We start from the raw sequence: 16,533 nt of genomic DNA on the forward strand, positions 1-16,533 counted from the left end.
GTACTCATGGTATTTCTTGGAGAGTGCCACCTCCACGCAGAATGGCATGTTAACTTCTCAACTGGATCCTAAATAGCCACTTTGCCTCAATACCGCAAGCAATAAACACACACACATACACACACACAAACCTGCTACCCCAGCTCAGGACCCTATCTTGTTCTGGTATCTTGTACAGCAGCTTTCAAGAAAAGTCAGAAAGACAGAGAGGAAGAGTAACAGCAAAAAACATCCAGTGTAATCTATTTTAGCTAAAAAGTCAACATTTTTGGGCTAAGGACTGCAACTGGTAAGTTCTGGAAAAGTCTAGCTGTGGTCTTTTAACAACAACTTGACTCCCTGCTATGCTCTCTGCTACAGAGTCCTTCTCCTATGGCAGTCACTGCAAGAAGATGTGTAGCTACACCTCCAGTTCAGAAGTCCCTTGTGTCAAACAAAATACCCCTCAATCAAGGTCCAAACTAAGATGCCAGACCTTGCAGTTCAACAGTTTTCAGGCCAGGTATTACAGCAAACTGTGTGAACTAGTCCAAAATGGCCAAACTGTCAATAGCTGCAGTCCTATGACACAGCCAGCTTAAGACAGCAGTAAATCTCACATTGATTTCCTAATACTCATAAGCTGGGTCACACACATGACACTTACATAAAGACTGGTAATATCTAGCACAAAAGACAGGTAAAAAATCAGAGGCAGTAATATCTTATATACTACAACACAGTTTACCAGACCTCATTTGTTATTTCTTAGGAAACAAAAGATATAAAGTTTTTAAAGCAAGAGTGCCAAGAACACTACGCACTACTTTCCAAATGCTGTGAGACTCTATGCTTAGTACTTAGATATATAATTACAGTATATGCAGACACCTAATTTGAAAGCACAACATATTCAGGAGAACATTTAAATGTAAAAGATGTCTGTGGTGATATTTGTTTCATGTAAAGATGTTATTACCAAGGTATGACATCAAAATCCTTCTGGGATCTTTGCAGGTTGTCTCGAATTACCTCCCAGCCTAGTTCAATCCTCCTGCACTTGCTTGGTACTGTTTCATCACTGGACTCTCTTTGTGAAATAGCATACGACTGGGTAATTTCCAGAACTTTGGTATCCTCTGTAAAAACCTTTTATAAAGAGAAATTAAAAAGTACACAAATAAAAAAAGTAGTATTTACAGGAAAACTCAAATGTCAAACTAAACTGGTCCATTTTTTACTGTGTATAAAGCCTCTTAAGAGGCAACCAGAATTATTATTTATTATTCTTTAACAGAACCTCTGCTTATAGTCTAGTAAGCAACACTAGTGAAACCTAGTATAATTTAGGAGTCCATACATTTCTAAACTGCACAAAAATTAACAACTAAACACAACAGAACACAGACAAAAGGTACTAATACTTCAGGAAATGATTTTGAGGAAATGCTAAAGCCATATTACTTTAAAAAGCAAAACATACAACACAGTAAATATATAGTCAACTTTATATGTAAATAAAAAGTTACCTGATGACAAATATCAGCCATTAACTCAATCAAATTTTCCTTTACAGCAATATTACGTGAGCCTGAAGAATACTTTCCTCTACTACCGATGAGATTTATTTCATTCACCAGCAGATCATATAGGTTATGTAAGATACTTTGCCATTTTGTTGAGTCATATGCACCTGTACATGCAAAACCAATTAAAAGATAACATGTACCACCCACTTGATACAATATGTAAAGCTACCTAGACAATGCAAAATACAGCCAAAATCAGAAGAAAGCACACAAAGCTTTAACAAATGCAAGCTTGCAAAACAAGTCTTATAATGGAGAATGAATAAAGTAAAAAAGTTAAAAAAGTTAATAGAGAATTTCATCAGCATATACAAGTAATTAGGGTAGGAACAAAGTTACTAATAAACAATTATTTATCTAACTGGAAATACTACAATTAAATGCAATGGATAAATTTGGAGTAATTATGAACTCTTTGCCATTTGTAAACAAAGTAAAACAAAAACAAAAACAAAAACAACTTTTTTAAAAAATGATGCTGTAACTGAAATAGGCCATGACAGACAAACGCAATTACTGAGTGATGTTCTCTGACCAGTTTTATACAGTCAGACTTAGACCACAGTAGTAATTCCTGGGCTTAAATAAACCTGGTAAGATATGAATATTATATATGAATATATATATGGCAATCTAAAGTCAATCTAGACCATTATTTCCCTTCCCCAAAGACTTCGTGTTTTGATTTAGTAATTAAAATCACCTTTTGATAAAAAAAAAAAAAAATCAACCTTTACAGGACTTAATACAATTAATATTCTCTTAGTGCATACAATTTGAAAAATTATTTTCACTTTCACTCAATATTAACCTATAGCATAGAACCACTGACAAGTAAACAACACTCCCATTAATGTTTCCAAGGCTCAGTATCAAAATTCAGAAAGTTGGCACAATAATTTGAACAATCACATACAGTAATAGAAAAAAAACAGGGAGCTTTTTATTGTACCTTTTCCTTGAGTTTTTGCACCTTTTGGATGATGAATATGAACTTGGAGATGAAATAACTCAATTATTGATTCCTTCAGGGAATCCTTTGGTCTATACTGAGTCCATATATAAAGCACTGTAGGCAAAATTTCTTCCCCTACTTTACAAATCCGTATGCGACAGTTGACAGCAAACTTATTGCAGAAGATATTAATAGCTCCAACAATATGATCCAGTCCTGCAGTATTCTTCTCCTGCCTGCAACATAAACCAAACACTCAAACTTGCAGAAGAAAGAATCTTATTTCTTTTTACAGGAATTGTTTAAATGTAAATACTAGCAAGTAACTATATTCAGAATATTATTTTCCTAACAAATGCATAAGTTATTAATATTTTAAAGGATTTATTAAATTGGTGTTCAAAGACAGAACAAAATATGTCTAAAGAAGTATTACCTGCTATTACTCAAGTCAAATCCCAAATACTTAAAATGAGTTATTCTCTAAAAGTAGGTATTAGCATACAAAAGGAGCACTTGCAACATACCTTGCACACTGCATTGCTTTTGAAAAGAAGGTAAACATATCAGAACTCAACCCATCAGTTTGGAAGCAGTACCCCCTCATAAGTGTGTGAATTATCCTAGCCACCAAGACTCTATTAAAGTTCCCAGAAGGTCTGAGGTATAATTGGCCATACAGGATCAGCAACTCTGCAAATGTATTAAAAAAAAGTATATATGATATAGGGTGTACATATGTTGTAAGTATACAAATATATATATATAAAAACATATATATTACAAAGGATGACATAAAAAATGCTTGAAGCAAAATACTGCATCAAATATACAGCTGAATTAAATATACAGCTGAATGCAGCTGCATGTCATTATTCACAAAAGTTAACTGGGAAAAAAAAATGTGGTCTTGTCTACACTGGAAGTAAAGTTCTATTCATTCTGAGCTGGAATACAATCTGCTTTGTGTTACACTGAACAAAGTAGCTATAGCCACACAATCAACTTTCACAACTACTTCCACAACTACTTTTTCAACTTCAACTCTACATTGATTGCTCAGCACAGTGGGCTCCATTTGTTGCAGAATACACACTAAAAGTATTCAGAAACAATTTACGGCCACACATACATTAACAAAGAATTTGGTGCAGCAGGAACAGGTAAACAGATCAGAACAGTTGGTACTGACTCAGGGGCTGCCCATATTCCTATTACATGCAGTTCAGCTAGTGCACTCCAGGCTGCAGACCAACACATCCATGCTTTGCGCTCACTTACAAGTTTTCTGAAGGAAAGGCCCCTTCCTCAGATTTTTGCTTTCTTATCTCAGGGCCCATTTAGGAATCATCACACTGTCCTTTCATCAGCCTCATACAAATCATGGTAGCACATTATTGATCCACCCATCACCATCAGTTTAACAGACACATACAAAAGCCTTGCTGCTATTTCATTTACACTGCTTACAAGTGACATGATACTATCCCTCAGTCCACCAATGGACATTATCCACTGCAAAGCACCACAGCGGGAAGAAATACTGATTCAGTCCTATGACCTCGGCAGCTATTCTGGGACACCACTTTGAATGAAGGGACATCCACCTCCCAGGCCTCCTTTTCTCTAAGGAAAAATATAGGTAGAATGATCTTTTGGGAATCCCAGCCACTATGACTACTTTGTTCACAGTCAACCAGACATGAGCTCAGAGCAGCTGTATCATATAGTCCTTGGGACGCAGAATGACCAGTTACTGTACTTTTGCTCTGTAGAGTGACTATGACCTAGAAGAGCCTGACGACCCTCAACTCCACAGGTCAGTAGTTCATCAGTTTGGGGTAAGCTCTCCACAGTGAGTCAGGACCAAGGTCTCTGAGGCACTCTCTCAGAATCTGTTCTTTTGAATACTCTGCATGGGTGACATTGAAGGCATCACCCAGGGCCTCGAGCTCTGGATTCCTGTATTGTGGAAAAGCCAGCTTGGGACAAATATAAGTAAATTGCAATGCTACTGCTTCACTGTTGTGGAGGCCTTGGTAGATTTATAGACATCTTGGACTCCAGCAGGACTCATAATGCCACCTTCACCAAGTCTTTCATAACTCTGGCCTCAGATTCAATAGAGATACCAGCACCTTCTTTCCAAGCAGATATAGGGTCATTTGCAGAACTCGGGTGACTCTCTGAAGCATGGGAATCAGAAACAGTTCATACCCCTATATTACTGGCTCACAAAGCTTTAACCTGGTGACAACAGTGCCCAAGCCTGGTTTAACTGTGTCCCTTCCGCATAAAGGGTGGAAGTGGAACAGGCATCAGTGACCTCCCAACACCCTCACAACAGCGGGCCCTACACAACTGCAAGTGCGCTGCAGCCCAGGGTCACAACAGCCCCCAGCCAATGCTCCCTGTCCCTGCAGGGGATTCTTATAGTGGGACCTCCTCAGGTTGGGAAACCACTCCTGCTCACACCTGCAGAGCGCTTACTGGCTGAACTCTTTTTGCATCTACTCTCCATGCTCTCTGCTGACCTCCCCTCAAAGAACACACATGCAAGGAAAGCACATAGGTTTACACAAAGCCTAGAATCTGAATGAGAGCAAAACCTGCAGAAAAAGCATGTGAACAAAAAGCATTCAAAAAATAAGAAAACTTGATCCCACAACAACAGTTGATCTCACAGCTGAGCCTGCTTCAAGCAGGGGACTGGACTAGAAATCTCCTGAGATTCCTTCCAATGTGAATTATTCTCTAATTTCCTGAGAGAGCCAATACAGCTGTAATATATACAGAGATGAACAGGGAAGAAGGGAAATATTGCACGATTTTTTTAAAACCAGGGTCTGAACATAGGAAAAGCATAGCATCCAGCAATATGATCCTTCTCCTGAAGGCCAACATGGTCTACCAGAAGCACAAAATCTGGTTGACCTGGCTGAAGTAAAAGAGCAGACACAACGCTTCTTTTCTCCATGGAGAAAAAAGGCCCAAAAAGTCATAATGGTCTCTAAACCCTGCTGTCATGCCTTATCCTCTATGCTTCATTTAGACACCTGAATAGAGCCTTTGTGGACCAGGCCCCCACACAAGTTTTTGGAAGAGTTGAAAACCCCTTCCCTGCTTGACCGAGCTTCCTCTTTTTTCTCCAAGTCCAACTGCCTGCACACCAATCACTACTTAAAGAGCACAGTCTAGTGTATTTTCATGCTGGAACTACTACTCCTGCCACCTCTCCAGCACTTCATGTTCCCAAGCCTCTGTCAAGCCTCATCTAAGTGAGCCAAGACCTGCTATCAGTCCTGCTTATAAAGACTCATGATCCTCTCAAACACAGCTTTCATGCTGTCCCCCATCTTCTCCCTGCTTCAGCCCTGCGGTGTTGCAGCATCCTCTCTGGGATGCCTGCAACAACATGGGGACCAGACTGGGGGTGAAGAGGTAGGGGAAAGAAGCTGCTGTGGCATCCTCCTCTTCAGAAGAATGTGCAGAAGAAAGAAAAGCAAGCCTGTTGGTCCTTGAATATATGTGACAATGCACAGTTCTGCTGTTTATTGCCATCCTTCCCACAGTTCTTAGGATATCAAGGACAGTTTTCTGTAGGTGGCAGTAATACTGGGATAGATCCAGTTCTGCCTTAATTCCTACAGCAGACAGGTGAAATAAAGCTCTGAAAACCCTAAGATGTGGTAAGTTCAGTACCTGGGGGTGGCACAGCAAAGAGAGCGCCTGGACATTTAGATTAAGGAAGACACAGTGTAATTTGTTAAGCAGCAAGAGTGGAAAGAGGCCTCCTTGGCAGTATCAGTTCCTCCTTGTTTTGGTGGCTGGTGTTTACTGGAAGATGGATTGAGAATCTTCTGCTGCTTTGAGTGCCTGAGGGGGTATTGGATGAGGTCTCTGAGCACTAATGGACTATCTAATCCATTTTTGCTGTGAATGTACTCTGAACAAAGCAACTACCTTCCCAGATTAAGGAACAGTTTAGGCTTGCATCCTGTGGAGATCACACAAACTGCCCACATCAGTAATCAGCTACCTGGAATTTCTGCTGATAGAAGTTTACTTGTACGTCTGTCTCATCCTGGATGATGACTTGGCATGCCATGATCTTAGTGTACCCTTAGAAACAACAGCATATCAGCAAGTGGAATGGAACATCCTTTCCATCCTCTCCCCATGCTGGTGACCCCCTAGTTACAAACTACCCAATGAGTAAGAGTGCTTTCCAACTCTACGTATTATATCCTTATGAACTGCCAGTGCTGTGAAATAAAAGTCACTGTTTAGCACCACACAGAGTCTCTGCACTGGAACATTCATGACCGGCAGAGGTTTAAGGAGCAAGGCTGCTCCCCCATAGCTGACACAGGACTGCTGACCATGCAACCTTGTCAGTACGCGTGTGGGTGTGTGTGGTGAAGGGGGTGTCACACAACTGCCTGCTACCTCACTCGATAACAGAAATGCTGAATAAATGGAAACCTTTCAACCTACTGTCATGGTTTAGGTCAGGACAGACTAAATGCACACATTAATTACTGCACAGTAATTTGCATATTTATTGCCTCTGAGAAACTACAAAGTTGCAGAAAAATGGTTCTCTCTCCTTCCCCTCTCCTTGCTGAGAAGAGCAGTGGTTGTCACTGGTCAGGAGCAGCAGGGTGCTAAGCATGTTGGTTCTGGCTATGCGAGCTTGGTCCCAGGCATCCCTAGAGGTCCTCCACAGTCTAAAAGTAGAACCACGCTGACACACCACCCCTCCTTTGCCCCTTCAAGCTGAGGTAGCTGAGTTTTATGAGGTGGAGAGCATCTTCCAGATTGTTTTGTGTTTACCAGTCAGTGGAATGCTCTGAGCTGTTGTTCATTTATTGGTGTAGCAAGTCACTGGATCATTTAAGCAAGCTTAGCCATGAGAGCAGAGCAGCTGGTGTTGTCAGATCACTCGTTGTATAAGTTTGGTTCTGCTATTTCTGTCAGTTACATCATTTTTTCCCTGCCACACCTGCCTAACTGTCCTTGATCTGACAAAAAGTTACATCCTTAACACTTGCACAGCAGCATATCAAGGTCAAACTGTGGGGGCTCTGACATTTGCCTCATTACTCAAGTTATACCAGCTCAGTAGGCCGTGACACTTTCCGCCCCTTGCTCTACACCTCCCTAACACTCACTCGTTTAATGGTACATAGTGGGAGGTTACTTGCATCATAAATTACATCCTTTGCGACAGTCTGCAGACTCAAGGCTTGGAGATAACAGAAGATATGGTATATCTAGTCAATCCCATGTTCATCTGTCCATGATTTCATCCTTTTGTTTTTGAAGTGAAATCCATTACCAGACTCAATTATTTCTGATGTACCATATCTCCACAAAATTTCTTTTTCAAGACCTACTAAAGTGCTTTTAGTAGTGGCATAAGCTACTGGGCAAGCCTCCAGCCAGCTCGCAGACATTTCGTTAAAATAGCTAAGAACTTTGATTCCCGCTACTAGGGGGAATTTTTATTCCCCCTGCTAGGCCTGTACAAAGGTCCAACACAGTCTACTTACCACACATCTCCAACTGGGTAGTTTAAATTACAGCTTTCACATTTCAATACCTTTTGTGGTTTAGCTTTTTTCACTAATGAACAAATTTCAAATACCTTAATTACTTGTAGAATGACATCTTTAGACAAATCACTCCTCAGCCTCTTGCCCAGAGACAGGTGGAATCTCCTCTTACATGTTTCATGAGTCCACCAAGTTACAAAAAGGTCCACTCTACGTTCCCAGACCAGGACTTCAATGACTGCAGCAACTTGAGTAGTTTGGTCTGATTGATAGTTGTTGATTTGTTCTTTGGTGGCTCTTCCTTTTGTGACATAGCTAATAATGTGTCATACCCATACACTGAGTTTTTTTCAAACTCCGTGTGATCTTTTTCCACAAGGTAGCTATCCAAATAAGCTTCCCTCATCTCTGCCAATTCCCGTTTCCACTGTGTAAGCCAGTCCCAGAGGGCTCTGGCCACCATCCAAGAGTCAGGTAAAATCTGCGCTGTTTCCTCTCTAATGCTGCATCAATGGCCAGTCTGCATCAATATGCACTTCTGCATATTGACTTAGCTGTACTTCACTTTCATCAACTTCTATCACCTGTCGGTCAGGATTCCAAGTGACAGCTTTCCACCTTTGCCAATGCCCAACAATTAGGCAAGAACCGTTAGCGAACCAGGCATATTACTAATTGTTTGAAAGCCTGTCATATTCCAGGGCTTCTTGAGCATGTGGTAATACCTTGGGTGACACTCCAAATGTCATGATGCTTGGACCAACCCATCAACTCCTCCAGGTATGTTGGAGGTGCATCCCTGTTTTCCCCTTATGAGTCCATTTATTCCAGGTCACGCTTGTGTGGAAAGTCAAAGGCATTTCTCCTTTCAGCGAACAGTGAAGTACCAGCAAGTGAGGAGCCAGAAGCATTTCTGATTCCATTGCCACTACTTCAAATGCTGCCCAGATTCCTTCATAGATGGCCAATGCTTCTTCTTCTGGCAGGGTATAGTTGGTAGCCTATAGTTGGATCTTATTGTTGCTCAGGTTGTCACTCGAATGAGCCCATTTTCCCAGTGACTTGGTACAGTGGGTTCATGAGCAGCCTGTATCCAGGGATGTGAATTTGCCAAAATTTCACCATTCCAAGAAAACATTGTGTTTCCTTTTTATTGATCAGTGGTGCCATTGCTGCAATGCTGTAAATCATGTCAGTAGGAACACAACAGCACCCATCTTGCCATTTGACACCAAGAAACTGCTTCTTGCACAGGTCTTTTCACCTTAGCTCTTTTCAGAGCAAATCTTGCCTTTAGTAAAATTCTAATTATCTCTTTGCTTTTGTTATACACCTCATGGGCAGTGTCTCCCCATACTACAATGTCATCAATGTACTGTAAGTGTTCTGGGGCACTGCCCTCTTCCAAAACCTTTTGTACAAGTCCATGACAGATGGGCTATGCTTCCATCCTTGCGGCAGAAGGTTCTAGGCATATTGTACTCCTCTCCAGGTAAAGACAAACTGTGGTTTACACTCAGGGGCCAGGGAAATGGAAAAAAAATGCATCAGCTGTGTCAATGGTCATATACTGGGTAGCGCTCTTTGCTTTGGGCTCCTACTGTAGTTCTAGTATACCTGGTACTGCAGTGTTCAAGGATGATGTTACCTCATTCAAATATCAATTACCTCTGATTAATCTTCAGTCCCTGTTGGATTTTCACATGAGCCTGATGGAATTGTCAAACAGTAAATGGGTTTGAGCAACTACCCCTCAACTTCCCAGTCCTTTGATAAGACCACGTACAGGACTGAGGAAATCTCTGTTGGTCCAACACTGTCACCAGTGAACTGAGTTGCAACCAGCACCAACTGAGGTGACATCTGTTGCAGCCCTGACTCCTCCTCCTTCTCAGTGTCAGGCAGTTGAGCAAAGAGGTGTCCTCATTCATTATTACAGGGGCAATACCACTTGCCCACTGATGTCCTCACGAGTCCCTAAAATATCTATTCATTAAAAAGTCAATGCCCAATATGCAAGAGGCATATGGTCCCAATACCAATTCACAGGGCTTCCAGTTTCTTTTAGTAAGACTGAGTTGAGCTTCTACTACCTACAGCGTCCATTAGCCTCACGTGACTCCTTTGATGATGCAGCCAGTATATACTAATATGACAGCTCCTCATAATTTTTAAGAGTATGACTATCAACATTCAGAAGCTCAGAACTTCCAGCAGATAAGAGCACCTCATGAAGTCAGTATTTGCTTATCAAATCTAACTGCTTTGGGGCAACAGCTGGAATTCATGTTCCTACTTTCAACTCCTGCACCAGATCACTGATTTTACAAATAGAAAACAGACTTCTCCATTGTACTCCAAGAATTATAAACAAGCATTAAGGTGGAATCGCTAAAAAAGGTTATGATAACCTTTACAAAGCTCATATATCCATCCTTTAATAAAAGCAACTTGTTTCATTTAATGGATTTAAGTCTGACTTCCTCTAGATTATGGCCTTTGGTCCCACCTTACTTCAGTAATTAAATTCCACTGTGCCCCTTATGATCTAACATCACAATTTCTTCTGTCACACTTCCAGCTTCAGTCCATAAACAAAGAGACTCAGCTCACTTCCACATTCCTAAACTACCTAACTATGACAGAACAATTCCCATAGGCTTCCTCATGTACCCTGTATGTACCTCTCCAGTGACACCCAGTCTCAGTTTTCCTTTTCTGCCTTCTTCAGTATCTCTCCAACATCCCTGGCTTCTTGTCCCATTCCCTACCTGCCTACCCTCAGTACTACCCAAGTACCCGGTTCTTCTTCAGATGCCTTTCCTGATTACTGCTCTGAACTCCAGCGTCCAGCTTCTTATCTGATTAGTCCCTGTCTTCACACTCTGCTCCAACCTGCAGGCTGACAGCCCTTTGTGTTATCCCCTGCTCACTGGCTCCCCTAGTCTCAGGCAGCTTCCCCATACACTTCCAGCTTCCCCTTCAATCTTCAACTTCCAGATCTATCTCCATGGTCATATGGTACCAATTTCTTTAACTTCTGAGATCCCATCCTCAGGCTCTCCAATCACATCTCCCATCCTGAACTGTTCCTGTTCAGTCACTTTGCTTTACCAGTCTTCTGCAGGTTTTTTGCCTCCCCTTTCACTCCCAGTATCACCAGACCTCTGTTCCGAGTTCTCTGCAGGTTTATTTCCATTCTGTAGTTAAGCAACTCTCTTCAAGCTTCAGAGCAGAGTATTTTCTCACAAAATGCTTTTCAGAAATCCAAGCTTAGACTTCAAAGCACTACACTACGCAAATAAAGATAGTATTTCTATGCTTTCTCCAGAATTGCACATGCAACATTCAGCGAACTAGACTGTAAAACTTCTAATACCTTTTTTTTTTTTCAAATTACAGTGCTATTACATCAACAAATGAAAACAGATGGGTTGAGAGCTTACTTCATGTCAGTTAGATGATTCAAAATACATAAACATTCTTCTCCATGCTAGTAAGTTAACTGTCTTGGAGTCAAATCCAATCCTCTGAAAAGTGAAAAATTATGTTTGCATTTCCACTCCATTCAGGTTGCATGCTATACCATTACCCAACTTTTTAATCTGTTTTTGTTTATTTAAATCTTAAGCTTTCTGTTTTTTCTTTATAAGCAGTATGTGCATGTAACAACAACAAATCAGTGCCTTTCTAGGGCCTTCATGAGCCAACAATACTCAGACAATAAAATTTAACAGTAATATTATTTTTTACTAGTGATATAGTAGTACTATTTACTACTATATGATACTAGTAAAATAGTATCAAAACTATACCAGCCAATACCTAATAACTTGTAAACAACTGCACACCAAACACCAATTTTACTGAGGTTATTTCCAGCGCACACATTGCATGGATTTGTTACATGTGTTAAGCCCTGTGGAGATGATGCATATGCAACCTGATTGTATATATATAAGTACATATGTTTCAGTAAGTAATAGACAAGCAGTATGCAGAAAGAAAAAAAATAAATTCCTAATCTTTGCTGCTTTGTTTATTTCAACTGTAAGTCTTCAAGGCTGACACTATTTTACTCCATGGTTTGTGTAGTACCTCACACATCAGGCCATCAAACAAATTAAAATGCACCTAAACATGCTTCTATAATAGGAAAAGACATTGTAAGTAGGCTTAAAAATGTTACCTGACCACTGCTGCTCGGATATCTCACACCAGTATTTCCTTACTGAGAGGATATCTTTTAGGAGTATACTACTACAGTCAGATCCATAAGCAGCACAACTTGTTGGATCTCGTATAATTTCTATTACATAAATCAGAAGTTCCTGACATTTCAGTCTGGGTCCTCCTACATGAAGAAATAACATGAGACTGTAATTAATCCAAAGCATGCCAAATAAATCTGGAATTAATTGTTTGTAAATGTTTACTTAAAAATAAAAAACCCTGCCCTACAGTTTCAGAAACAGTTCTGTTACGAATCATCTTCTTAAACAAATTGTTTCTACAAAAGAAATTACTTATGAGAGGATACATCAGTTACATACATGTTGAATAATAAGAAAAAGGCACTGTGAGCATCAACAAGGACAGAGAATGAGCACAAAGGGCTGATTCACATGAAGACATCTGAATTGTAAACACCTGGAAATGAGGAAGATTAACCCCACCCTGCTAACTTACTTCAGAGTAAAAATTCAAAGTTCAAAGCAGAGCACCAAAACAAAACAGTAATTCTCTATGAATATATATATTACTGACTTTTATTAGCACATCTGATGAAATATTTGACCAAACTTCCAACTTCTTGCATCTTCTTCTGTCTGGTAGTTTGGGTTGAAGCAGATGCATTTGGTTTTGTCAGTTGGAGGTTTTTCATTTCTTTCTGAAAATATTTCTGCAGGACACTTCAAAAATAAAAGAGATCTTGATCAAGGATCTGCACATTTATGACTTAAGTAAAATATGTAAATGTTTTAGCCTACAATGTCAGTGCTTGTTCTTCTCACAATTCTAACTATCAAAGACTAAAACCAACTGAAATAGATTACAGTCTAAGCATGATGGAAATAGTCTATAAAAGGAGCTATTAGTTTTAAAGACAATCCAGAAGCAACTTGAATAGGAACCAAACTTCCCTTTAAACTTTGCATAATACTAAACACACAATTCATAATTAGGAAAAAAAGCAATACTATGTCTTTTTATTATTTTGTTGTATAATGCAGCATAAATAAGAAATACTCTTCCATTTTTTTCTTGGGGAAAACCTTCAATTCCTATTTCTCCATCATTTAAAATTAACACAGAGATTAGATTTTAGATCTAATGATAGATTAAATTTTTTACTGGCTTTGTCACTGGCAATTACTGGAGATTTTCTGGCCTACTATTTGTATTCCATTTAGAGTCTCTTATTTTTTTATTCCTCCTATGTATTTCTAATATATTATTGGCCATCTCAAAAGCAACATATATAATTTATCAAATACTTCTTACGATATTTTTGGTACAGCCATGAAACAAGAAATATCCCACTGCTGTCCAATTAAAAGACATAATGTAAAGCTGACCAGACACCAGCCTATGAAAACTAATACTGCAGATGCACTTTTAACATGAAATTTAACACTGGTCCCAGCTGCTCTAAGAACTTACCACGCTGACGCTCAGTCCAATCTTGTAGTACACCTAAAGCAGATTATATCAAAGATGGGCCTCTACAAACCTCAGCACAGCTTCTTTAATTCGCAAGCCAAATTCCTTCTATTGCGTCTTGAAGAACTCAGTAACACAAAAAAACTCTAATGAGCTCTCTATAATCTACATATGAACTATACGTTGAAAATCAGATGCAGAGGATAATTTTCAATAAAAGAAAGTAACTATTATTTTTGCAAGGAAAAACGACCACCCAATTAACGATCAGTTTCCTAATAGTTAAGTTTTCTGTATGTGTTAAGTGTTGCATTTTTGGCTATTTTAAATTTACTTCCTTTAGAGACTAACATAAGTAATTTCTTCTTTACAAGCTGACAAGAAGTCTAAATCAATCTGCAGAAAGATAAGCACTAAAATAGGCCTGATAAACAAAAGAATGATGTTCCATGTAAGAAAATTGCAACAATTCACAAAGAAAAGAAAGAAACTACCTAAATACAGCATCCCAGTTGAGTTGCTTTGCTTGTTTAGAATCAGAATTCCGGTCCAGCTGGAGAACTGTTTCAGAATCACAGAGAAGTCGCTTGAAATTGTCAATTTCCTTCTGAAAATGTATTTCAAGAAAAAGAATTATTAATGATTCCCTTCATTGCTAATTGAGGCACACACACCAAAAGAAAACTTGTTACCCTTCGCTCCACAGCTTTCTCATTTTCAAGGCGACGACAACAAATGAGCAGATCATGCAATGCAAGACTCATGGTTCAGTTTAACAGAAGAGTCATCTGTATCTGCAAACAGAAGAAAAGGATAAAACAGTAATTATTTTATTTAACACAGAGCCAAGTCAACCAGTCCAAAAATTGAGAATGCAATATATTGAAAATCCAGTATCAAACACAACCACAGTGTTATTTCACTGAAAAGCTCATTCGTCTGTGCGTCAGTCTTAATGGTCGCAAGACTGACACGAAGTCTCCCATCAAGAATGTAATCTATTCCCACAAGCAACAGTCATAAAAAATAACAGCAGAGACACCCTTCACATGACTCTGATTTCCTCCCTTTTTATGAGTGATAACAGAGTAGAGTTGGTCAGACAATATGGAGCGAAATTATAATAAGATGAAAATGACACAGAGCTGAAAACATTCAGGCAAACAGCACTAACTTTCAGTAGCCAGCTGTTATCAGTAGCTGCCTTAACCTGATGCTGCCAGAAGGCAGCACTTTGAAAAGTCTCTTCCTCTCTCACATCCTACTTTTTCATAGGTACGCGCTATCATACTGCCAAATCCCTCTGGACTCAACATGTCAAAGGATGCTCGAGTATCAGTCATAAGAGGAAACAACTTTTTCCCTCTGTGACCACTTAAAATTATGCCTCATCTCCTTCAACAGAGGTTGGAATTAGCTTGACCTTGCATTTCTGGTTTACGTAAAGTTATGCTGATGCAGATCACAACAATGACATTGTATACAACTTCCATGCTCCTCCTTTTACCCCTTTAAAGCAGTCCCAAGGGAAACTCTGTCTGAAAAAGACAGATAAGACAAGTTGGAAGTAACTCCAAGTATATGCTGCTGAGGCTGCAATAAGCAACTGAGAACGGGTGTTCATGATGCATAGCTCTGCATCTTGAGCACTTAAGTGAGAATATAAAATATCCATTCAGACAAGTAAAACTTTAGATATCTACTGTCTTAGACTATATTTATTTCCTTCGGCTTCAATCAAGATCAGGCTGGGACTAAGTATGATCACAGATATGGTAACTGATCAGGTGTGTATGAAAAGGAAAATGTAAGCCTGAAGGCTGGCTGTACTGTACAACTGAACTCATTTAGATGATGAGCTGTTCCTCTACCAACTTGCTGCTTTTGCTGAAAAAAAAAAAAAAAAACCAGAAAGGAAGAAACAACTTTTTAAATGCTAATGGCTTCTAAAATGCTGACGGGCTGAAAAATGGTTGACTGAGAACTGTGGCAACAGGGGTTGTATGTTGTAGGGACTGGGTATTGAAGGAGAATAAGTCAGTCCCCTTGTTTGTATTTAATGGTATTTCAACTGCCATAACAACAACAGTGAAGAATTCCTAAGACTGAATCCATCTACTATTTCTCTTACTAGTTACATAGTTTTCCGACTATCGTTATGACCACGTTCATCCCCTATAAGAACTACATAGAGAAAGGAAGAAACACACCAAAAAACCCCGAACAAACAAACACGGAGAGTTTACTGAGCAGCCACAGAGATGCTCAACACAGGCGTGCAGGGCAATCACAACTAACGGGCGCCACCCAGCCGCTCCCACAAGACGAGCTCCGGCTCTCCCGACACCCCCACGAGGCCGCGCCCCGCGCTGGCGCCCCACGGCACCCTGAAGCCCCTCAGGGGCCGCCGCGCCCAACAGCGGCACGCCCGCCCCGCCGAGCCCGGGCCCCTCACCTCAGCCGCCCAAGGGCGGCGGGGCTAAGGGCCGGGCTCACCACCCTCCCACCAGGACTCGAGCCCGGGGAAGGCAAGGGAAAGCAAAGGAAGGCCGAACAGCCCCTCAGGGCCACGGAGCCCAGGGCGGGGGGAAGGCCGCGTCACCGCCGCGGCCCAGTGCGGGTCGGAAGGGGAGGGCAGGAGCAGGCCCACCTCCGAGCAGCACGGTGCGGCGGGAGCAGACCGAGGAGAACGGCCGGCCACGGCTGCGGCGCGCTCCCTGCCCTGCCCTCCTCCCGGCGGCGCGGCGCGGAGCGGAGCGGAGCGGCGCGCACGTGCGGCGGAGCGGGC

The 16,533-nt window shown here is 40.7% G+C and overlaps 1 protein-coding gene across 11 annotated transcripts in view; it reads right to left on the bottom strand.

Moving 5' to 3' along the window:
- The window catches only part of ATM (ATM serine/threonine kinase), an 87,314-nt gene that overhangs the window by 70,711 nt on the left and 70 nt on the right, over positions 1-16,533 (bottom strand). For 10 of the 11 annotated variants that reach the window (XR_012040471.1, XR_012040473.1, XR_012040470.1 and 7 more), the window contains exons 1-9: positions 16,396-16,531; positions 14,438-14,539; positions 14,240-14,352; positions 12,849-12,994; positions 12,271-12,435; positions 3,051-3,216; positions 2,521-2,759; positions 1,509-1,672; positions 959-1,128 (exon numbers count right to left, since the gene is read on the bottom strand). Coding sequence is in view for 7 of the 11 variants with exons in the window: in XM_072850581.1 (XP_072706682.1) it covers positions 959-1,128; positions 1,509-1,672; positions 2,521-2,759; positions 3,051-3,216; positions 12,271-12,435; positions 12,849-12,994; positions 14,240-14,352; positions 14,438-14,509 (1,235 nt within the window). In the remaining 4 variants the exon portion in view is untranslated. Of the gene's footprint in view, positions 1-958; positions 1,129-1,508; positions 1,673-2,520; positions 2,760-3,050; positions 3,217-12,270; positions 12,436-12,848; positions 12,995-14,239; positions 14,353-14,437; positions 14,540-16,395; positions 16,532-16,533 lie in introns of those variants that run through there. The other variant, XM_072850582.1, reaches the window with a different exon arrangement.

This window comes from Ciconia boyciana, chromosome 1 (assembly GCF_034638445.1).
Source record: "Ciconia boyciana chromosome 1, ASM3463844v1, whole genome shotgun sequence".
NCBI lineage: Eukaryota > Metazoa > Chordata > Aves > Ciconiiformes > Ciconiidae > Ciconia > Ciconia boyciana.